The sequence below is a fragment of the Scyliorhinus torazame genome, chromosome 28 (genome assembly GCF_047496885.1).
Source record: "Scyliorhinus torazame isolate Kashiwa2021f chromosome 28, sScyTor2.1, whole genome shotgun sequence".
Classification (NCBI taxonomy): Eukaryota; Metazoa; Chordata; class Chondrichthyes; order Carcharhiniformes; family Scyliorhinidae; genus Scyliorhinus; species Scyliorhinus torazame.
This window is the reverse complement of record NC_092734.1, coordinates 7,477,180-7,501,856: the sequence shown is the minus strand read 5'-3', so window position 1 is coordinate 7,501,856 and position 24,677 is coordinate 7,477,180. Positions and strand designations below refer to the sequence as shown.

General features: G+C 42.7%; 1 protein-coding gene across 6 annotated transcripts in view; it reads left to right on the top strand.

Moving 5' to 3' along the window:
* Window positions 1-24,677, top strand: part of gbf1 (golgi brefeldin A resistant guanine nucleotide exchange factor 1) — a 281,444-nt gene that overhangs the window by 247,730 nt on the left and 9,037 nt on the right. For 4 of the 6 annotated variants that reach the window (XM_072491407.1, XM_072491406.1, XM_072491405.1 and 1 more), the window contains 12 exons: window positions 6,161-6,232; window positions 7,385-7,479; window positions 8,926-9,079; window positions 10,714-10,939; window positions 12,029-12,189; window positions 14,891-15,134; window positions 16,583-16,779; window positions 18,564-18,714; window positions 20,217-20,347; window positions 20,448-20,549; window positions 21,996-22,109; window positions 24,046-24,223. In XM_072491407.1, coding sequence (XP_072347508.1) covers window positions 6,161-6,232; window positions 7,385-7,479; window positions 8,926-9,079; window positions 10,714-10,939; window positions 12,029-12,189; window positions 14,891-15,134; window positions 16,583-16,779; window positions 18,564-18,714; window positions 20,217-20,347; window positions 20,448-20,549; window positions 21,996-22,109; window positions 24,046-24,223 — 1,825 coding nt within the window. The remainder of the gene's footprint in view (window positions 1-6,160; window positions 6,233-7,384; window positions 7,480-8,925; window positions 9,080-10,713; window positions 10,940-12,028; window positions 12,190-14,890; window positions 15,135-16,582; window positions 16,780-18,563; window positions 18,715-20,216; window positions 20,348-20,447; window positions 20,550-21,995; window positions 22,110-24,045; window positions 24,224-24,677) is intronic. The other 2 variants (XM_072491408.1, XM_072491404.1) reach the window with 1 other exon arrangement.

Genomic DNA, 24,677 nt, shown 5'->3' with positions numbered 1-24,677 from the left:
TCCGCAGTGGTAACCCCATTGAATGGCATGGGGAGTTGGTTTGATTCTCTTGTGGAAGATGGTCCGTGTCTGGCACTTGTGTGGCACAAATGTTATCTGTCACTTCGCAGCCCAAATCTGAATGTTGTCCAGGTCTTACTGCATATGGGCGTGGATTGCTTCAGTATCTGAGGAGTCCTGAATGGTGCTGGACGTCGAGCAATCAGCAGCGAACATACCAGTCCCGGCCTTATGGTGCAGAGGGATTGATGAAACAGTTCAAGATACTTGGGCCTAGGAGATTACCCTGAGGAACACCTGCAGTGAAGTCCTGGGACTGAGATGGTTAATCTCTGGGAATCCAAGCTGAGCGTCAGTCAGCAGGTTGTTGGTGAATTAAGTGCCGCTTAATAACGCTTTTGATGACCCCTTCCATTACTTTGTTGATATTCGAGAGTACACTGATGGGACAGCAATTAGCCGGGTTGGATTTTATGGACAGGACAGACCGGGACAATTTTCCAAATTGCCTGGTAGATGCTAGCTAGTTCACAGCTAGTTCTGGAGCACAAGTCTTGCTGAAACGCCTTTAGCCTTTGCAGTAACCAGTGCCTTCAGCCATTTCATGTTCTGCACTGAGTGCTGAATTTGGGTGCATTTGAGTGCTATAGTGAGAGTTTGGTGACTGAGGGAGTTAGGTGAGGAGGGAGTAAGGTGCTCCTTTCATTTCATTTCCTACATTTCCTCAAAGAGTGAGAAGAGAGCCAGGAGTTTACAGAGAGTGCAGCTGACTGGGAGCAGAGTCCGAGGGCAGAGATCCAGTTGGTCCACAGGGCAGCTATATTCTGTACGGTAAGAGGGGATGGAGGCTAGGGCAGTGGCATGCTCCTCCTGTAGGATGTGAGTGGTGAGGGATATCACCAGTGTTCCGGCTGACTACACCTGCGGGAAGTGCACCCAACTCCAGCTCCTCCGAGACCGTGTTAGGGAACTGGAGCTGGATGAACTTCGGATCATCCGGGAGGCAGAGGGGGTGATAGAGAGGAGTTACAGGGAGGTAACCACACCCAAGGTACAGGACAAGAGTAGCTGGGTTACAGTTGGGGAAAGAAAAAACAAACAGGCAGACAGTGCAGGGATCCCTCGTGGCCGTTCCCCTTCAAAACAAGTATACCGTTTTGGGTGCTGTTGGGTGGGATGACCTACCGGGGAAGCCCCTAGCGGCCAGGTCTCTGGCACTGAGTCTGGCCCTGTGGCTCAGAAGGGAAGTGGAGAGAATAGAAAAGCAATAGTGATAGGAGACTCAATGGTTAGGGGAATAGATAGGAGGTTCTATGGTCGCGAGCGAGACTCCCAGGTATGTTGCCTCCTGGGTGCCAGGGCCAGAGATGTCTCGGATCGAGTCTACAGGATTCTTAAGGGGGAGAAGGAGCAACCAGAAGTCGTGGTCCACATAGGCACCAATGACATAGCTAAGAAAAGGGATGAGGATCTAAAAAGTGAATTTAGGGAGTTAGGTTGGAAGCTAAAGAGAAGGCCAAGCAGAGTAGTGATCTCAGGATTGCTACCGGTGCCACGTGCAAGTGAGGCAAAGAACAGAGAGCGAGTGCAGCTGAACACATGGCTACAGGGCTGGTGCAGGAGGGAAGGCTTCAGATATGTGGATCATTGGGATATCTTCTGGGGAAGATGGGGCCTGTACACGAAGGACGGATTGCACCTAAACTGGAGGGGCACCAATATCCTGGGTGGGAGGTTTGCTAGAGCTCTTCGGGAGGTTTAAACTAGTTTGGCAGGGGGATGGGAACCAGAGTTATGGATCAGAGGATAGGGTAGCTGTTGAACAGGCAGAAATAGTCTGCAGCAAGTCTGTGAGGAAGGATCGACAGTTGATAGGGCAAAGTTGCACTCAGTGGAATGGGCTAAAGTGTGTCTGTTTCAATGCAAGGAGTGTCAGGAATAAGGGAGATGAACTTAGAGCATGGATCAGTACTTGAACTACGATGTTGTGGCCATTACGGAGACATGGGGCGGGATTCCCCTGGGAATTGGCGGGGCGGGCAGAAACGGCGCAGTGGAGTGGCGGGAACCATTCCGGCGTCGGGCCGTCCCAAAGGTGCGGAATCCTCCGCACCTTCAGGGGCTAGGACGGCGGCGAGCGGTTTGCGCCCCGCCGGCCGGCGTGGAAGGCCTCTGGCACCGCACCAGCTGGGGCCGAAGGGACTCTGCCGGCTAGCGCGGGTCCGCGCATGCGCGGGGGCATCAGCGTCTGCTGACATCATCCCCGCGCATGCGCACATGAGTCACTTCCGTACCGGGAATGGCGGATGACCACGGCCTCCGCTGTGGAAGGAATAGAGTGCCCCCATGGCACAGGCCCGCCTGCGGATCGGTGGGCCCTGACCATGGGCCAGGCCACCGTGGGGGCACATCACAGGGCCAGATCCCCCCACGACCCCCCAATAACCCCGGAGGCCGCCCGCACTGCCAGGTCCCGCCGGTAAGGGACCAACTCCAATTTATGCCAGCGGGACTGGCTACGGGAGGGCGGGACTTCGGCCCATCGCGGTTTTTGGGGGGTGGGAGAATTCAGAGGCCAGTGGGGGCGGGATTCAGGCCGACCCCCGTTCATTCTCCGACCCGGCTGGGGGCCGGAGAATCCCGCCCATGGATTTCACAGGGGCAGGCATGGTTGTTAGATGTTCCGGGGTTTAGATGTTTTCAGAAGAATGAGGAGGGGGAGTGGCACTGTTAATTCGGGAGTGCACCACAGCTGCAGAAAAGGAGGTAGTCGAGGAGGGTTTGTCTACTGAGTCAGTATGGGTGGAAGTCAGAAACAAGAAAGGAGCAGTCACTTTATTGGGAGTTTTCTATAGACCCCCCAATAGCAGCAGCGAAATAGAGGAACAGATTGGGCGGCAGATCTTGAAAAAGTGCAGAAGTAACAGAGTTGTTAATATTAATAATATCCCTAATATTGACTGGAACCTCCTCAGTGCAAATGGTTTGGATGTAGCAGATTTTGTCAGGTGTGTACAGGAAGGATTCCTGACTCAATGTGTAGATCGGCCGACTGGGGGGGGGAGGCCATATTGGACTTGGTGCTCGCCAACGAACCAGGCCAGGTGTCAGATGACTCCGTGGGAGAGCATTACGGTGACAGTGACTACAACTCCTTGACCTTTACCATAGTCATGGAGAGGGATAGGAACAGACAGTATGGGAAGGTATTTAATTGGGGATGGGGAAATTATACTGCTGTTAGACAGGAGCTGAGAAGCATAAAGTGGGAACAATTGCACAAATGCACAACCGTAATGTGGGGATTGTTTAAGGAGCACTTGCTGCGAGTGTTGAATAGTTTTGTCCCACTAAGACGAGGAAGGAATGGTAAGGTGAAGGAGCCTTGGATGACAAGAGAAGTGGAGCTTCCAGTCAAGAGGAAGAAGAAAGCTTACGTAAGGTTGAGGAAGCAAGGATCTGACTTGGCTGGAGAGGGTTACAAGGTAGCCAGGAGGGAACTCAAAAATGAACTGAAGAGAGCTAGAAGGGGGCATGAAAAAGTCCTGGCGGGAAGGATTAGGGGAAACCCCAAGGCGTTCTACACTTATGTGAGAAATAAGAGGATGATCAGAGTGAGAGTCGGGCCGATCAGGGATAGTGGAGGGAACTTGTGCCTAGAGTCTGAAGAGATGGGGGAGGTCCTAAAAAAATACTTTGCTTCAGTATTCACTAGAGAGAGAGAGACCTTGTTGCCCATGAGAACAGTGTGAACCAGGTTAATAGACTCAAACAGGTTGATATCGAGAAGGAGGATGTGCTGGAAATTTTGAAAGCATCAGGATAGCCAAGTCCCCTGGGCCTGACGGAATATACTCAAGGTTACTACGGGAAGCGAGGGAGGAGATTGCTGCTCCGTTGGCGATGATCTTTGCGTCCTCACTCTCCACTGGAGTAGTACCGGATGATTGGAGGAAGGCGAATGTTGTTCCCCTATTCAAGAAAGGGAGTAGGGAAATCCCTGGGAATTACAGACCCATCAGTCTTACGTCTGTGGTGAGCAAAATATTGGAAAGAATTCTGAGCGATAGGATTTATGATTATTTAGAAAAACATAGTTTGATTAAAGATAGTCAGCATGGCTTTGTGAGGGGCAGGTCATGCCTCACAAGCCTCATTGAATTCTTTGAGGATGTGACGAGACACATTGATGAAGGTCGGGCAGTGGATGTGGTGTATATGGATTTCAGTAAGGCATTTGATAAGGTTCCCCATGATAGGCTCATTCAGAAAGTTAGGGGGCATGGAATACAGGGAAATTTGGCTGTCTGGATACAGAATTGGCTGGCTGAAAGAAGACAGCGAGTGGTAATGGTTGGAAAGTATTCCGCCTGGAGTTTGATGGCCAGTGGTGCCCCGCAAGGATCTGTTCTGGGACCTCTGCTGGTTTTTATAAATGACTTGGATGAGGAAGTGGAAGGGTGGGTTAGTAAGTTTGCCGATGACACGAAGGTTGGTGGAGTTGTAGATAGTGTTGAGGGTTGTCACGAGGGGACATAATTTTAAGGTGATTGGAGGAAGGTATAGGGGAGATGTCAGAGGCAGGTTCTTTACACAGAGAGTGGTGGGTGTGTGGAATGCACTGCCAGCAGAGGTGGTGGAGTCTGAGTCATTAGGGACATTTAAGCGACTCTTGGACAGGCACATGGACAGCAGTAAATTGAAGGGATGTAGGTTTGGTTGATTTTAGATTAGGATAAATGGTCGGCACAACATCGTGGGCCGAGGGGCCTGTACTGTGCTGTACTGTTCTATGTTCTATATCACGTGGAGTGAATCGAATTGGCTGAAGACTGGCATGGTTGATGCTGGGAACTCGGGAGGAGGCTGAGATGGATCATCCATTTGGTACCTCTGGTTAAAGATTGTTGAAAATACCTTGTCTTTTGTACTGATGTGCTGGGCTCCCCCATAGTTTATGATGGAAATTTTTTTGGCCGCCTCCACCAATTGTTTAATTGTCCACCACAATTCAAGACTGGATGTGGTAGGAACCACAGAGCTTAGATTTGATCCATTGGCTGTGGTATAGCTTAGCTCTGTCTATCGCATTTTCCTCCACATGGTGTCCAACATGGAGGAATGTTGATTCATCAGCTTGGGGGGTGGGTTTGGTGATAATGAGCAGGAGGTTTCCTGGCCGTGTTTGATATGATGCCATAAGACCTCATGAGGCCCAGAGTCGATATTGATACCTCCCTCCTGACTGTGCTGCCACCTCTTGTAGTGTGGCCTGATCTTGGTGTGTGGGGCATTGTAAGGTATTATTCCATGAGTATGACTATGCCAGGCTGTTACTTGACTAGTCTGTGAGACAGCTCCCTCAATTTTGACACAAACCCCAGATGTTAGGCAGGAGGACGTTGCCGGGTCGATAGGGCTGGGTTTGCCGTTATCATTTCTGGTGCCTCAGTTCATGTCGGGTGATCAGTCTGGGTTCTCTCCTTTTGTCGACTTTGTAATGGTTGATATGCGAGTGGCCTCCTTGGCCATTTGAGAGGGTGTTCAAGAGTCAACCACTTTGCTGTGGGTCTGGATTCACGTGTAGGCCAGACCAGGTGAGGATGGAAGATTTCCCTCCCTAAAGGACATTGTGAACCAGACTGGCTTTTGCAACAATCAGCAATGGTTTCATGGTCACTATTGCTGAGACTAGCTTTTTAATTCCAGATTTATTAACTGAGTTTAAACTCCGTGCAATTCAGACCCTTGTTCCCAGAGCATTAGCCTGGGTTCCTATTCAGTCTTACTGTTCAGTTAACATTGCCAGAACACCACTATCTTCCCAATAATATGACATTGCTTTTGCCGGCAGCTTTTATTTTACTGTTGTTCTACCCTGAACTTCGACTAGTTTCAATTTTTTTATCTATTCCCATTAATTCTGGAAAATCATTTCTTCTCTGACATTTGCAAGAAAGGTTATTCATATCCTGTTCTTTCTCCAGATCTCAAATGTGATTATTTCGCAAGCTATTTCATATTGTTTGACTTGGTGTTACAGCAAAGAATATTTATTAGATGAATTAATGTTTAGTGGCACATGGTGTACTATTCAGGTGGGTGATAACGCTGTTGCACGCCCTTCTAGCTCACCCTTACTTTGACTTTTTCATTCCAGCAATGTGACCCTGAGAAGCTGATTACTGAGAGCAAATTCCTCCAGCTTGAGTCTCTTCAAGAGCTGATGAAGGTATTTATGAAGCAAACATTTTACAAACTGGTACCTCCAATGCCATTGCTGTGGATTGTTGTCTGCGGAGAGATTGGGTCTGCTAGGCGTTTTATTCACTGGGGTTAAGAAGAATGAAAGGGGATGTAATTGAAACATACAGAATTCCGACGGGGCTTGACAGGCTGGATGGAGGAATAATGTTTCCCTAGGAGGGGCTCTAGAACAAGGGGTCACGGTCTCAGGACACTGGGTAGGCAACTTCGGACTGAGATGAGGAGAAACTTCTTCATTCTGAGGTGGTGAAGCTGTGGAATTCTCTCCCACATCAGGTTGTCACTGAATATATTTAAGATGGAAATAGATAGATTTCTGGATTCTAAAGATGTCCAGGGGAATTGGGGAGGAAGAGGCAGCATGGTGTTAAGATAGAGCATCAATCAGCCATGATCACATTGAATGGCAGAACAGGCTGGATGGGCTGAATGGCCTACTCCCACTCCTATTTTCTATGTTTCATGATAGTCTTGGGTCTTGAATAGGGTTCTGTTTAGCTGCTAATCTGTCATGTTCTTTCAATGGAATTGAGTGAATGAAGCAAATCCAGGCCATTGTAGTTACTTATTATAGATTGTTGAGTTTTTGTTGGAGGGCAAGTTACAAAAATTTGCTAAATTAAGGAAGGAGTTGTAATTCATTGTTTCACCATTTTAGGATGTTGCAGTACAGTTGCTTCCTGATACATGGACACACCAATCTTATCACATTGAAGATCAGTTCTTTTTTAATTTAGAGCACCCAATTCATGTTTTCCAATTAAGGGGCAATTTAGCGTGGCCAATCGACCTGCCCTTTGGGTTGTGGGGGCGAAACCCACGCAAACACGGGGAGAATGTGCAAACTCCACACGGACAGTGACCCAGGGTCGGGATCGATCCTGGGACCTCGGTGCCGCGAGGCAGCAGTGCTAACCACTGCGCCACCGTGCTGCCCACGTTGAACATCAATTCCTTCTTTGTATAAAGCTACAGGATTGGTCATGCCACATCCATAGTACAATGTACCTAAGTTAGCTTTTCTTTGGGAATGTATTAGCTTGTTTGGGTTTAGCGAGTCCTCTCTTTACCCCCACCCCATTTTTAAATTTGGTTTTCTAACTTGGAATTTCATCAGGCTCTCATTTCTGTGACCCCGGACGAGGAAACCTACGATGAAGAAGATGCGGCGTTTTGCTTAGAAATGCTGCTGCGGATCGTGCTGGAAAACAGGTATAGCGGAAGCAGCTTGGTCACTTCCTGGTTCAAGAGCTGTGGTTAACCTCAGAAGCTGAATGCACCTTGGTTTTATTGTCAATTGTAGCACATAATAGAAAAGGCCTGCCCCTCCACTGGGCCATAAATGGTTGGCCTGGAATTTATTTTCAAATGGGAAGCTTTTAAAAGGTGTCTCAAAATTCAAGGGACTGACATGACAGAAAACATACTTGGGGGGGCTGGGGGGTGGGGGGAGAAGTGACAAAATCCCACCAAACCTTCCAAATGAGTTGCCCATTATCACCTAGATTTCATGGATGAATCTGGCCTCCTTGGAAAGTCTTGGGCGTGAAGATCAGCCAGCAATGGAATATTAGCATGCACCTTCCCACTTGAGAGCCCATCTTTTCAGTTGATGTGATTTTTTACAAGTTCTTTTAACTTCATATTCATCCCAAACTGAAATGTAGAAAAATTAGAAGCATGAATGATGTTTGCCATTCCGAAAATAATGTTTTGCAATTTACTTTAGGTAATTATTTAATTCAGAGATGATAAAGCATATCACCAGAATATTTATCGAATTCCTTTTATCAGGAGTGTGTTGTTCAAATGAATTGCTTAACAAATCTTCCTGGTCAATTTTTAAAAACGTATTTGAATTTTGAGAAGGCGGTGAGCAAACCCTGAGTTAATTTTGTCCTTTGTCCCCCCTCGTCTTGCATTGCAGGGCTGTGATCAACCCTGACCAAGTTGTGGGTTTTCTCCTACTGAGTCTCTGATTGATTGAAAATGAGATCTTGACTTTGCAAATATCTGGTGGTCCAGTGGATTTCCTATTTGCACATGGTTTCATAGTGCCATTGTGCTGCCTGTGTCTTCCTTCAGATAAAGGTTCTTTGCTCTTTGAGTTGGACCTCTTGGAACTCCAAGTTTGAGACAAAGTCTCCAGCTTCTGTGGCAGGATCACTAAGGCTAATCATTAGAGTAGCAAAACATTATGTCTAACCTGCATGAATGTTTACGTTAGCTGTTCCAATTTCCCAGGAGACCATGATAACGGGATGTCTCTGAAAAATAATATTACTTTCAAGTCCTTTTTCCTCACTGGTAGGTTTTATGATAGCTATATTCAGTGGCTTCCATTCTTTGGAACCACGTGTAGTTCCTTGTTGTCATATCATAGTTTATTCCTTTCCCCTTTTTAAGAATATCTACACAGATAGATTGATGCTTGGTATCAAACCTACGAATCTGAGTGTGTTGACAAGTTGCGGAAATCTGGGCCTTAGGATCACTTCAGACCAACTAAGAGGGAAAGTGTTTGGAGAGCTGCTGAATATTCCAAAACAGGGAAGATTCACTGCTCTCCCACTTTCATTAATTATGTCAGAAACCTGAGCAATGAAGGGGTTCTGCGCTTTCTTTAAACCAATTTTTTTCTTGCCTTCCTTTTTAAAGAGATCGTGTTTCCTGCGTCTGGCAGACCGTGCGAGATCATCTCTACCATTTGACTGTTCACGCCACAGAGCAGTGCTTCCTTGTTGAAAGAGGGGTTGTCGGTTTGCTCCGCCTGGCGATACGATTACTACGCAGAGAGGAAATCAGTCCACAGGTACACAGGAGAAGCAAAACTACAATTTTTACCTCTAGGTGTGAATTAACCTTGGTGAGACATTCACTCATTCTCGTTGCAGAGTTAAAATTGGACCAATCGAGTCAGAATTTTTTTTAATAGTGAAAGAGGCAATTTGGCCCATTGGACCTCTGCCGTCTCTTTGAACAGACCTTATTTTCCGTAATATTTTTCTTTTTGTGGACATTTCATCTTTTAAATGTATTACGGATGCTTCTGCTGCTGCAGTGCCTGCTGAGATATTGTAACCTTTTTTGCAGAACCTATTCTTCTCACCCCTTCTATTATCATAGTGAAGATCTTCAAGTTCTGTCCTTTAGATGTCAACTCATTGATGCTGGAAATAGTTTCAGAAAAACTATCCTAATGTTAAGTACTCTATCATGTTTTCCTTCTTTATTCTACTAAAGAGAGCCCAGTTTATCCAGTCTTCTCTTAACTTAAACCTCTTCCATCTGGTATGATCTTCATCTCTTAAATGCTCTTCCAGTAATCTTGACATCCTTCCTAAAGTAAGGCAGCCAAATGGCAGCCTAGTCAATAAGTTGATTATTTTTTGTATTATCTCTTTGTTAATTTGATCCTTCCAAATGGGAGTTGAATCATTGAAATGGCACCAATACAGCGAGTATTAGAACCAAGCTTTTCAATTATCTCAAATCTCTGCAACCTAATGCATTTTTAACCTTCTGCCGAAGGAATTGTTTTTAGACCGATATAAAATACTTTGTTCAACTGCTTGTCAGTAAAGACAACCCGATTGATGTTTTGGAAAATTCAGGAATGCCAATGAGAAATTTTTTGTTTTTTTACTGACCGGTTCATTTATGTGAACTATTTATTGCTGCTCAAGGTGTTTGTGCTGCTGACAGTTTCTGTGCGTTTACAGCACCAGGTATAAAAGTCAGATGTGAAGTAAAGCACATTTTGCTCTACCCAAACAAAATCTCTCGATCCCAGGCTTGAAAAGAGCCTCGTCCAAATTGCAGTTTAGTGCCCATTTTGATTTTACTGACATTTCTGTGAAGGTTATGTAAATTGTTTTGGGAAATTCATTGCTTTCATCGAAAAGAAAATCCTCTGTGTCTTCATAGATTTTACAGTGGAGAAGGAGGCCATTCAGCCCATCAAGTCTGCACCGGCCCTTGGAAAGAGCACCCTACCGAAGCCCACATCTCCTCCATATCCCCATCTAACCATTTTTGTTTGACACTAAGGGCACTTTAGCATGGCCAATCCACCTAACCTGCATATCTTCTGATTGTGGGAGGAAACTGGAGCACCCGGAGGAAACCCGCGCAGACACGGGGAGAACGTGCAGACACGGGGAGAACGTGCAGACTCCGCACAGACAGTGACCCAAGCCGGGAATCGAACCTGGGACCCTGGAGCTGTGAAGCAACTGTGCTAACCACTGTGCTGCCGTGCTAACCTAACTTCATTGCCCAGCAGAATCCAGTGAGGACTCTGATATCAACTCTTCCTGGGACACCTCCGAGACTTCCTGTGTTCTCGTGATGTGCTGCGTAATGGCAATTTTAGTAAAGACTCAAACACCAGAATAAAACAAGTTGAATGAATTTTTGTTGAGAATATTCTCATTTACTTTTTAGGTGCTCCTCTCCCTGAGAGTTCTCCTCATGATGAAACCTATTGTCTTGTCAAGAGTGAGCCGACAGATTGCCTATGGCCTGCACGAGCTGTTGAAGACCAATGCTGCCAATATTCACTCCAGTGATGACTGGAGTACCTTGTTTACTCTCTTAGAATGTATTGGCGCAGGAGTCAAACCTCCACCTGCTCTGCAGATAGCATCTGGAGCCGATAGCCATGATGCAGGTTCGATTTCCAGAATTACTCTCTTACTAAGTAGTCTGACTGCTGTTATGAAAAGCCAAAGCTTCGTCCGCTGATGAGCAGCTGGTGTTTTTCTCCATTTCAGTTAGTTGTTCAAAAACATCATAGACACTGGCAAAGGTTGGGGGAAGGCAATATACTGAAAACAAGGGCACAAGGAGGATGTTGAACACCTGGTGCTTCAGTTACTTTGAACTGTAAATAGAGGCTTAAGAATCATCCAGTTTTATATATTTTCTCAGATTTTGTTGATCTAGAAAGGACTCCATTATTGTAAGCTATAGTGAATCTCTCTAATTGTTCCAAAAGCTGAACTTGACCTGAGCTTTTGAGTACCAACATGGATTGGTAAGTAGATTAAATTAGTAATTCCAAGAAAAATAATTAACTGCAGTACATTAAAAAGGGAAATGTTGTTTCCATTTGAGTGATGCGGAGAAGGAAACTGAAAAACACTTATTAATGTCCCTTACAACATCATCCTCAATTCACTGAAGTTGACAACATCAACAACAAATTGCATTCATGTAGGACCTTTAAAGTAAAAAAAAAAAGTTCTTCATGAATGTTATCAGACAAAAATTAACATTGAGCGAAAAAAGGAGACATTGAGACACGTGGCAAAGTTTGGTCAAAGTTTCAGTTTTAGAGAGGTCCTTGAAGGAAGAGTTATGTGGAGAGGTTTTGGAATGCAATTCTTCAGCTGGCACACCGGTGTTACTTGGGCGAAGAAAGTGAAGAAAAGATTATCACTAACAATGACAAAATCCGACTTGAGTGAGCCCTGAAGTATCAGCTGAGATTGGTGAAAGTTGTATGCTTTTCGAGGTCTTGGTACAGTACTGTACCTTTAAAATTCACACTATATCTGAACAGAAGGATCCTAGAAATTAGTGGTTGGATGATCTTCGTGTTGGCGAAGTACAGTAAGGTTCAGTTATCAACTACTGTAAGGAAGTAATTTTTTTCATGCAGGCCCCTCCCATCATAAAGAAAATACATCAATAATTTTGTAAATGTACAAGACTCGCCTGATTCTGCTGATTGATGCTATTATTTCTTTTTTTAAAGGTGCACAGTCTGATAGTGAAATTGCATCTTACCATCCCAGTGAAGTTAGTTTAGATCGTGGCTACACCTCAGACTCTGAAGTGTACACTGAGCACGGCAAGCAGACTAAGGTACACCGCTCCGTCACTGACGTCGACATTACCAGTAGTGGCTGGCTGGTGGTGAGTCGCACTATATACTATAGTGAACTATATTCGTTTTGACTTTTTGTGTTTCCATGTTCTGCAATAAACTATTAAAATGTCTAACTGCACAAAGACTGAAAAGCTGATGACTTCACCATTTTCTTTGGTGTTATGATGATAATGAAAATCGAAGGGCTGAATAGTCTTCTATTTTCTGCTTCTAATGAGCAGTTGCTTATCCAGTCGTGTTAACAAACATGTAAAGATAACACCGAGTGCTTTTTTGTAAATCTTGTCATGTGGATATTAAATCCATTGGTCTAGTAGTAACCTCCATGAATCATATAACACAGATGGACAGGTTTTTGAAAGAACTATTCAATTAGTCTCACTCCCTGCTCTGTTTTCCTACCCCGTAAATTTTATCTTTGAACAATTTCCTTGTGAAATTTACTATTGAATCTGCGTCTACCACCCTTTCAGAGTGAGTTACAAATAATAACACTGTTTTTGAAAGAAGTCGCCTCATCTCGCATCTAAATCCTTTGCCAGTTCCCTAAATCTGTCTCCTATAGTTACCATGGAACACTTCTGTAGGAAGTGCCTGTGAATTCACCTGTTTCATTGCCTATCTACAACATTGGGACATTTTTCTTCTTCCACACTTAATGAGTGAGATTTAGGTGCATATTTTCCACTGTGTCTATCCCACAAGGATCTTTTTGAGACTTTTCAGTTATATTTCACTTTAAGCCCTAACTGCGAAAGCAGCGAGTGCTTTTGTTCCATCAGTCAATGCTGCATTTGAAGCCAGATTTCAGGGATATCAACCGTTGTGCAAAAAGGCCTCCTATTCTGTGTGAACATCCTTGGGGATCTCTTCATGAGCGTTTTTTTTTTTCAATTTAAGAGCATTCTATCCTTCTGCCACTAAAATTTGAGAAGGTCCAGGAGGACCTGTTGATTATGTCATCAGTTAGTAGATGGTCCCACGATCGATGCCCATGAGGTAAGCCCTTTTGAGTTGATGATCAGGGAAAACCCTGGTCACAATGTGCTTTTCCCTGCTGTCTGTCCCACCCACAAATCCAACAGAGACCATTCATTTTGTGTTGGCTTCCAACCACAATAATATTTTGCTACATTTAACAATTTGAAGTCTTTTTATGGCATTTTTTGAGTCAACTAATCAATGGGATATGATTTCAGCTGCCTTTTGGTTTTAATTTATACTGTTGTCCGCTGTTTCTTTCCCACACAGCATGGAAACTGGGACACGGTCAGACAGTGGTTTCTGACAGAGTGACACAAGTCATTTGGTGTTCAGAGAAAGATATCCTGAACTGGATTGTAATTGTTTGGTCTCCCACTTTGCGATAACAGCAAACTTCAGATTAAGTCTTCCAGTTACTGAATATTGTAACATTGTCCTCAAATGATTAATGCTACCTTGTTTATTCACAGTAACATTGAAAGAGCAGTTGCTTGAGTGATTGTCAGAACAAATTACAGGCATATATTCTAGATGTGCTTGTGTATAAATTAATTGCCTGTGAAGTACTGATGTCACATCAAGCTATTTATCTGAAATTTAACCCGGGTTAAATGTAGATTCTAACTTGCTGAACAATGCAACCTCCACAATATTTCTCTCAAAATCTTGCAGCAGAATTATATTACAAAATATTTCTCAATTCCAATTCTCTTCCTGCACCTAAAGGAGCACAGAGGTACATTTTTGTCTGTTTCCATAGCTGGTAATTCCCGGAATAGGCCTCTAGTCTGTCACCACAAAAACACTTAATGTAACTAAATATCAAATGTAATTGCATTTTCATCTTCAAAACGTGTTTCTAATTTTATGACTTCCTATACACTTTTACCGTGTGATCATCTTAGTGATGTAAATATATTCCGAGATTATGTATTTCTTCATTTGTTGTGACTAGAATAATTCTTTCTTCAATCAGCTTGTAACGCAAAATAGTGAATTCTACACTCGCAGAAAATGCACCATTTAGGATCTATTCATTATATTTAGTAATCCTAACTCCCATTTTATCTGCTCAGAATTAAAATAAGATCAGTAGTTTTGCCTTAAAGGCTTGTGTATTCTCATGAAGTAAATAATAAAATCCGTTGTCGTACTTTTGAAAAGATAGCAGATTTCCTGTTTGTGTGTCCATACCCTAACTTGGGCCCAATCTGCTCGCTGACCTTTGTTGGCTCCCAGTCCTGCAACGCCTCGGACTTCAAATTCTTACCCGTGTTCAAATCCTCTGTGACCTCATGCACTCCCCCCTCTTGCAATCCCCCCGCCGGTTCTATAACCCTCTGAGAACTCTGCACTCTGCCAGTTCGGACCTCCTGCACATTCCATATTAGCAGCTTCCCATTGCACGGCTGTGATTCCGACTGTATAGGCCCTAAACTCTGGAATCCCCACTGCTTCCATGGCTGCTTCTCCAACTTCAAGCTTTAGATCACCTAACCTAATATCTCCTTATATAGCTTGCTGTCAAAACTTGTCAAGTAATGCTCGAGTGAAACATTCTGAGATAGTTTACTTTCTTAAAAGAGCTAAATAAAATACAAGTTATGCTGGACAATGGTCAATTTCTGTGGCAGTGTTTTGCAACATTATGACGATGTAACAAGAATTGTTGTGTATTTTTTCTAGCCCAATGTTTTTTTTTTAAATCAATCATATTGCTCAGGATGGTGATGTTGTTTACAGGTTGGGAAGGATGATTTAGATACCAGCAAACCTGGCCAAGGTACAAAGCAGGGCCCTTCTCCTCTGGTTAATCAGTACAGCCTAACCCTCGGGCAGGATATGGGCTCACATGACACCAAGTCGCTCATCAAGTGTGTGGAGTCATTGTTGTTCATTGTGAGGGATGCTGCCCACGTGACACCCGAAAACTTTGAACTCTGTGTAAAAACGATTCGAATTTTTGTAGAAGCAAATCTCAATGGTGGTAAGTTTGTAATTTTTCCCGTTTAACACTTAAAACCATTTCTTATCATTCAACGAATAGTAGATTTAAAAAAATTAATTTAAAGTACCCAATTCTTTTTTTTCCAATTAAGGGGCAATTTAACATGGCCAATTCACCTAACCACATCTTTTTGGGCTGTGGGGGTGAGACCCACACAGACATGGGGAGAATGTGCAAACTCCACATGGACAGTGGCCCGGGGCGGGATCGCACCCGGATCCTCGGCGCCGTGAGGCAGCAGTGCTAACCATTGCGCCACCATGTTGCCCTCAACAAATCGTAGCCAACACCAGTTTGAGGTTTTGGAAGTGTCGGTGATCATATGTTGCAACCATACATGTGATAGTTTCGATCTCTATCTCTCAACTGTGGCTATTTGGGAACCGGAATGCGGTTAATTGCATTTTGTTATTATTTAAATGAAAACTGATGGACGGTTGTTGATCCTGTGACCACATTACTTGTATTTACATGGTTTAGGTATGTGAAATTTAACCTAACCGTGGATTTATTTTTGATATGGTCAAACCAAAAGCAGAAAGTGGAAGAGTAGATCACCGAGTGTGTTACCTCTTTGGAGGGTGGTGGTGAATGATCATTCAGTAAATATGCACGCTTGAACTACATTTACCTCTATATCGTTTGTGTAGATTTTTCTATTAAAGTGTGTGCACGTGGCAAAAACAATGTCACTGTAACAACATTAGTAGTTTGTCAGTGATTTCAATTGGACAGTGCTCGGCTAAGGAAAGCCAATTTCAAGAAACAAATTACCATGGGACCATTCTGTTTATTGATACTCTATTGGTGTCAGTTCATTTCAAAGTATACCCAGCTTGTACAGCACTGCTCTTGTACAATGTGCCCAGCAGTTACTGTGCAAAGCATGTTGTTGTATTGTCAAAAATGTTGTGGGTTAAAATGACCACCCGATTCCTCTATGGGTGAATATTTTTCAGATTTGTTTTTACCTCTTGTCATCATTAGCTTGCATTTATCATTTCGTGTTTGCAGTAAATAATTTTTTGTTTGGTAGAAATAAGTGTTTTTAGAAGTTCATTCCTGCCGATACTTTAGTCTTGCTGTGAAGCTATGTAGTGATGCGTAAGTGATGGTCTGTTTTAGAGCCAGGTCCTGAATTATGCTGGGGGGCAACAGTGCACAGTCAGATTTAACACTATGGAATGTAACAAAGTGTGATGCTCCGAGGTCTGTTGTAGGTTTAAACCTACCTTGAACTTTCTTAAATATATTAAGACCGCAATGTCACAGTTGTAACAACAGAATGAACAGTCTGTAAAAGCTTGCGTGATCATTCTCCAATTTTTTATCTGGAGACTATATCTGCTCAAGACCAAACAATGTGCGTTCCTTTTTTAAAATTTCTAAATAACATTGTTTCTAAAAGTTGCGGCTTCTTCTTGCAGGTTACAAAACACACGAAAGGAAATCTAAAACATATAAATTTGACAAGTCCAGCCGCCTGAAGAAGAAGCAAAAAGAGAATTCCATGAAGCGCTCAAAGACTTTTAGCCACCGTCCATCAAGGTCACATAGTGATGATGATGAGGATGACAGTGTACCAGCAAGTTACCACACTGTGTCATTACAGGTTAGTCAGGATGTAAGTATAGCAGGTCTTTCCCATTCCTGTACTTGGTTCATGGTACCTCTTCTCAGTAAAGCTGTCCTGTCGCTTAACTGAGCTTATCTGATTTTTATTCCATCCTCTTTCCCTGAGCTTTCTTCATCGCTTTTTCTGAAACCCGTCCCATTTTGTCCAGTGTTACATTGTACAAATGTGACCCAGTCAACCTGCTTTCCATTTTCTTTTCAGTGCCCTCAATTCCCTTCCTATCCTGGATCAGATTATGCAGGTTACATCTCCTGGTTGTCTGACTTACCGTGTGGATAATGACTCTCACGATACAATTCAGTAGTGCACCCCAATCATTTGACTTTTTGGACAGCTTGTGATTCTTTTATGTTGGCTGCAATTTCATATTTTAAAAACTGCATGTGTTCCAGGTGGCTGGGTAAATAAGTTCAGATTTTATTGAAGTCAAGAAATATAGAAGCTTTTGATGCTTTTTTGATTATTGTCACTGTAAAGGAGCTTTGGGGAAAACTGTATATCTAAGTTCTCCGACACAAGGAAATCTTTTTCACCATGTAAGTAATCCAGATTTCTCCTCACAGATAAATCACCTTAAAGTTATTGCGAAGCTATAGTGGGTTTGCATTTGCAGTGAAGTTATTGTGCCTCCTGTAAATCGCTCTCTGAAGCATGCAGTTTGGATGATTTTTGGTGGCAATCTGTCACACTAATTAATTCTTTGGTAATTATTACACACACAACTTTGTTTGAATGATGGGAATGAATGTCATCTCTGAATCTAGATTTTCACATCTAGTCAGTGTTTTAGTAATTGCAGTGTCTAGTTTTTTGATGGCTGTAAAGGGTCATTTAATAACGTTGCCATGTTTTGGGAGTTTCTGGAGCATTCTGCTCCGAAACCTCCTGCCAAACCCAGCAAGCACATTTCTAAGGCTAAGGCTTTCTAATTTTTATCCTGTTTCTATCCTTAAACCTTCAATATCCCACATTGTTGTTTGTAATTTGTTATATAATTTCCGGTATTGCATCCTCCTGTACTTAAAAATAGTTCACCAGGTGATATCTGTGCCGTTACCATCTGCACTGGTAGATTTTGTAGCATGCTTTTAGATTCTACAGTATAATTATTTACAAAAGTGCTGAGGTTCTATTGAATGCGAAATGTTCAGTGTGTAAATATGTTGATACTGTTTTCAGTTACAGGCATTGCAGCTGAGGAAAGATGTATTGAGTTTGGAGGAGGTGCAATGCAATGCAGAGTTACCAGCATGAGATTAAAGGGTCAAATTAAAAGGACAGATGGCACACACCAGGCTTGTGTTCCCTCATGCATAAAAGATTAAGGGGTGAACTGATTGAGGTGTTTGAGATAATTAAAAGATTATTAAGGGTAGAAAGTTATTTCTCCTAGGTTTTGGGGGGTGGAAGAGGAGGAAAGAGTCCAGGACAAGGGGACATGACATTAAAGTTAGAGCTAAGTCATTCAGTGTGATGCCAGCAATCACTACTTTACACAAACCCTGTTCTTTAAAAAAACATCAAAACAAAGGATCAGTTGAAGGTTCCGAGATTTGTGTTAAACAAGAGTATTAAGTTATGGAAACAACGTAAATAAAAGGAGTTTGGATACAGAATAGCCCTGAGTTAATTCAATGGCAACAGACTCAGAGGTCTGAATGGCCACCTCCTGTTCCTATAGGTTTAAAAGTTGCATTTCTGTCGAGTAGAGTTTGCTTGCAGGTAGTTCTGTTGATCATATTGATCTACTTGCGTTTTTTTTCTTTTTTCAGCTTCTGGATTTGATGCACACACTCCACACTAGAGCTGCCAGTATTTATAGCTCGTGGGCTGAAGAGCAACGCCACCTAGAGTCAGCAGGAAAGAAAATAGAAGCTGATGCCAGAACCTTGTGGGCTAATTGCTGGTGTCCACTGTTGCAAGGTAAGTCAGCGGCATGCGGAGATTGATCATGCGTTTTGTTCACAAGAGTAAATTCTGCTTTTCAAGAGTGGAGAAGAAACTGACTATTTGTATTCCTTTCATTGAGTCAGGACGTACAAATACAGACTTGTCGGATCTACTGTGTAAGACATGTAAAGCCGAAAGGAACCTGCAAACAGCTGATGACCCATGTGTATACGATGTTTCACTCGCCACCACAGCTCCCCTGGGCTAGGGAAATGTGATCTTTTTTTAATTCCTGTCACTGCTGTGAGGATGTGAGAAATTAGCCTTTTGACTGAATGGGAACCAGAGATGTGGAGGCGGACCGACACCAGTCGCTGCCCTATACTTTGTTTTAGAAATGTGGACTAAATTAATTGGCCTTTTGAATTGTCCAGGTACAGTTCCTCACATGCACTCAGCACTGACAGAACTAAAATACCCACCATGTTTCCAATCATATTCAGTCCACGTTTAAGAATGTGTAAGTTTCATTAGGCACCGATACTGCAAGGCCAAAATGACCTAGGTCTGCTTGCTGCTGTTGGTCTCCCAACATTAATTCAGTTGGATTTGGGCTACTTGACACTGAATTACACTCGTCATGTTATTGTAAAACCTAAATGACCGTATGCTGACCCTAACCATAAGGTGGAACTGCAGCGGTAAAATCCAAGTCAATCACAAATTAATTGAGGTTTCATTTACATTCATGTGATGTAACCTCTGCTACCCATCTCCAATTGTCCTCGAGGAGGTGTTGGGCAGACATGGCAGGATGGTTCTTGTATTGCCCGTCAGTATGGCTCAATTCTCACAAGTGGAAGAATAAGCTGAGATCATGCCAGAATCACATTCCTGCACAATGATCTGAGTATGGGGTAGAAACTGTTATTGGCTGCACATTTTCTTGAATAATCCTTGACCATGATGACAAACATTTTGCTTTTTTTGTGAGCTCAATTTTTGAGTTTTTGTAGATTTAACTCTTTGAATGATTTTTGATCCAAGAGGGATTTACAGTTACAGTGAACCATTGTAGTTCCAGATTTAAGTCAAGGGGAGCAATGTGGGTTGGCCTTGAAGTGCTTTATATTACAGTAAGAAGTCTTGCAATACCAGGTTAAAGTCCAGCCGGTTTGTTTCAAATCACTAGCTTTCGGAGCACTGCTCCTTCCTTGGGTAAAGGAAGGAGCAGCGCTCCGAAAGCTAGTGATTTGAAACAAACCAGTTGGACTTTAACCTGGTGTTGTAAGACTTCTTACTGTGCTCACCCCAGTCCAACGCCGGCATCTCCACATCATGCTTTATATTAGATCATGATGGACGGTGACCCTGCAATTTCCTTGGAGATGTGTGTAGTTTATTAGGGCATGAAAAGTAGAATTGAGATGAACTAATATGTAAAACAGCAGCAAGTGGCTGAAGAGTCCTGATGAAAAGCTGTGGATAGTTCTTATAAGCATGCCCCTTATGCTTCTCTGTACCTGTTTCTTCAGGCATCGCTTGGCTATGTTGTGATGCCAGGCGTCAAGTCAGAATGCAAGCACTCACTTACCTACAGAGGGCTCTATTAGTGCATGATCTGCAAACACTGGATGCTTTAGAATGGGAATCCTGCTTTAACAAGGTATTTACTGAGCCCCACCTGCATCCAGTTGAAGATGATAAGATTTGAAACACAGCTTATACAAATTTGCTTTATGATGTTCCATGGCTTGTTTGCATAGGTGTTGTTCCCGCTATTAACCAAACTGTTGGAGAACATCAGTCCAGCTGATGTTGGAGGAATGGAAGAGACCAGAATGAGAGCTTCAACCCTGCTTTGCAAAGTGAGTTTGTCACCCTGTGAGTTTTGTTGCTAATTGTTTTGTTATAACGCCCTGGGCTAGTGCGCGGTCAATTCCAGCCCTCCTTGGCCCGCGGTTGCAACACAATTGAAATTAACAAATCATTTGGCCCTTGGCTGCGATCAGTCACCAGGTTTGTAAATTTAAACACAATTACTTTTTATTTATAACAAGAACTATAATGAAACACGCACAAAGGGGGAAGAGAGGGGTGAAAAATAATAAGTAAAAGGATAAAGAGTCTTTGTTTCAGATGGTTGTGTTTAAGCACACCCTCCATCAAACTGGGCTTTCAGGTTGAGGTCTCTGTTTTCAGTCTGTAATGGTTTCACTGGAGATTCATTCACACAGGTAGGTTCAGAAATAACTGCAGCTCACAGTGTTTCTGGAGGGAGAGAGAAGAGAGAGAGAGAGCAGGCACTCACAGCTCCTCCTTCCTTGAATGTCCAGGACCCAGCTCTGCTTTCCTTGTGTCTCTGAAAATCATCCCACTCGGGTAGCACCCAATCACCACCTGTTACTGGGCAGAATACAGCCTTTTGGCCAATGTTTTGGCCACCAGCCAACCAATTGAACAGAGGCCCACCGATCTCTTGGGTGCCACTAACTCTGAGTTCTGTTCGAAAGCTAGCACTATAAAAAACTAGCACCATAAACTATGTTGCAACCTCTTGAATTCCTCATTCTCTTTGCTACTTAACTTAAAGATACACGTCCATTAAACATCAATGGACCAAAAATGATAATGGCAAAAATAAAGAAAGGGGAAACAAGGGGATCAACAGGAAGGATCCTTACAATTTGCTCTTTATAATGAATGAGATGAATGGTAGATGGGGTTTCAACCTCTACTTTCAATTAATTTTAATTTCCATTCATAGACCAAAATAAAGTGACTGGAACTCAAATAACAAAGTTTTTTTAAAAACTACAGTCATTGAGTGATTTTATTTTCCTCCAAAACTGAGCATTATTGGACAAGGTGGGCCTGTATCAACTGGTTTTGAAGAGTGAGAGGTGATCTCATTGAAACCTACAAAATACTTGAAGGAATAGACAAGATAAATGTAGCTGATATGTTTTGCTTGGTTGGGAAGTCTAGAACCAGGGGGCAAAATTTCAAAATAAGGGGGAAGCCTCTTATGACCGAGATGAGGAGACATTCCTTTACACAGTGGGTTGTAAATCTTTGGAATTCTCTACCCCAGAGGAAGCTCAATCATTGAGTGTGTTTAAAGCAGAGAGTGATAGATTTCGAATTAACGGTAATGTAAAGGGTTATGGGGATAATGTGTGTAAAAGGCATTGAAGAATCCAATCACCCATGATCGAATTGAATGGCAGAGCAGGCTCGATGGGCTGAATGGCCTCCTCCTGTTCCTAACTGACTCTCTGTAGTAAAGGTTTATTTTTTTCTGCCACCTGAAGGTTTTCCTCCAACACTTGTCTCCACTGTTATCTCTGCCAACATTTGCTGCCCTTTGGTTAACTATCCTGGACTTCATGGATAAATACATGCATGCAGGATCCAGTGACTTACTGGTAGGAAAATCTTATATCAACTTTTCCATAATTCCTATTTGCAAAATGTTTGCTGTATTCTAAAATGAGGATATTTCCCATGTAAAGATCGTCTAATTATTTCCATAATCTTAGACAATTTAATATTTTATTATTTATGCTATGGTTTATCTCAATGGTTTTAACATGGCTTCACCTCTCCCTATCTCTGTACTATCCTCCAGCCCAATAACCTCTTGAATAGTCTTGATTTTAATTGACGGTAGCCTTCAGCCGTAGTAAGCTCTGGAATCTGCTCCCTAAATTCCTCTGCCCCACTCTCATTTCTTAAAGTCAACCTCTAATAACCAAGCTTTTGGTTATCTGTTAATCTCCTTCACGTGATTCAGCCTCACATTTTGTCTGATAGCGCTCCTGTGAAGGGGTTTGGGATGTTTTGCTACAATAAAGGTGTTTTATAAATGCAAGTTGCTTTTTAAATGCAAGTTATCTGTTGTTTTGGTCTCAATTTTTTAGTTGAATTAACTGCCTTTGGTTAAAGATGGAACTTATTACCCAAGTCTCTATGAAATTATATTATAATTCCTTTTAATTCTTGTGCTGCAAACGACTGATAATTGTAAATGATGCATTCATCAAACCTTGCTTTGATGCCGGTAGACTGGACCTTCATTGAAGTCTTATAATTAGGACTGAGTAGGTTTAATTTTTAAAAGGCTTTTGTAGAAATTATTAGAAATGTTATTGAATTAATTCCAAAGTTAATAAATTGCAGTTCAGCAGTTTGGCATTCTGTGTTTGAGATAACATTTGGACAAATTATAAAGGATTGCATTGACTCACCAGTCTCAACTTCTGAGTTGATTGTTTGTTTCATTGTTAATTGAACGCTTCAGTAACCCGTTGGATGCCAAAAGCAATTAACTGGCTGGGAGATGTGTCAGAGACACCATAAAAAAACATTAAAGAAACTGTTGCTCGTCTCACACTTCAAACTTTATAGTCACTTGGGGGCACACAAGCACATATTTTATTCTGTAACCTTTGTAGCTTCAAACAGTAGCTATTCATAGAAGGTAGTTGTGAAGAATTGTTTTTCAGAAGCAAGATAAGTTACCGACGCTCTTTGAAAGTTGGTTATCTTTAAACAAATTATTCAGATATCGTTAACTTTAAAAAGAAAGCACATGGAGTCATAGAGGTTTACAGCATGGAAACAGGCCCTTCGGCCCAACCTGTCCATGCCGCCCAGTTTTTACCACTAAGCTAGTCCCAATTGCCTGCATTTGGCTCATATCCCTGTATACCCATCTTACCCATACAACTGTCTAAATGTTTTTTAAAAGACAAAAGTTTACCGGCCTCTACTGCTGCCTCATTTAGTGTTAATTTTCAGCGAGTAAATGTCTCCAAGGCATTTTATGTGCAGCATGTGTGGAAGTTTGACTCTGTTAGCCTTTTGTGAGTATACCAGCTGGCCTTAATATCAAGTGTTGCTGTTAACAGACCTTGGTGTTCTAATTTAGCATTTATCTTCGAACGAGGCAACTACACTGAGAACATTTTGTTTTTCAAACCTATTGGCCATTGAAATTGAAACTTAAGGAATTAGCTGGAAACAGATTTGCATTGCTTTAGTTTCAAACCCGCCCAGCCGCATCTCCATCCGTAATGTCAACGTCCAATGAGAAAGAAATACAAGCACTGATAAAACTGACTTGCCTTAGATTTTGGGGGGGAGGGGGAGGGGTGATGAAATTAGCCCACAAGCCACAGTTTATACATCCCAGCTCAGGGTGTGTTGGAGGTGCCCGTTAAGCAAGTGAAAGTGAATCCCAGTTGCCACTGTAGAGCTTGCGATGAAACATTCTTGACGCTCTTTGAAAGTTGGTTATCTTGAAACAAATTATTGCCGTGTTTTGTTTCATCGTGCTGTGCTGATTTCTTTCCTGTTTAGTTGGAAGCAATTCCAGAATCATTGAAGAACATGCTTTTGGTTATGGATACAGCTGGTATTTTCCACTCTGCTGAGTCAAGGACTGGCTATTCCCAGCTTTGGGAGATTACGTGGGAGAGAATAGATTGTTTCTTGCCTCAACTGAAGGATGAACTCTTTAAACAAACTGTTATTCAAGGTAAAAAAAAACTTAAATTGCACGCTCACCCCTCAGATTTGATATTGTGTATGTTAAGTTGTTGTGAACCACTAACACACAAATTTAGTGTTCAAAAAGCTCCTGGATGCAGGTGGTGATTAAACGTTGCCATGCTAGGTTCCCTGCAGTGCCAGTAGGACACTAGTCCTCCAATAGGAATTGCCATGATCCTAATCAATGCAGTGACAAAGGAAAGTTTAGATTAATTGCCCAGCTGTTTTAGAGATCGAGAGATTTCACAGCAGCAAAGTGCTGAACGTATATTAGCTGGAATTACCAAGTTATCTCAATTTATGCCGTCCTTCGTCAGCAGTTTGTTTTTCGAAATGTGTTTCATGGGGTGTGGGAGTCGCCGGCTGGGTCAGCATTTATTGCCCATCACTGAGGACATTTAAGAGTCAACCACATTGCTGTGGATCTGGAGTCACATGTA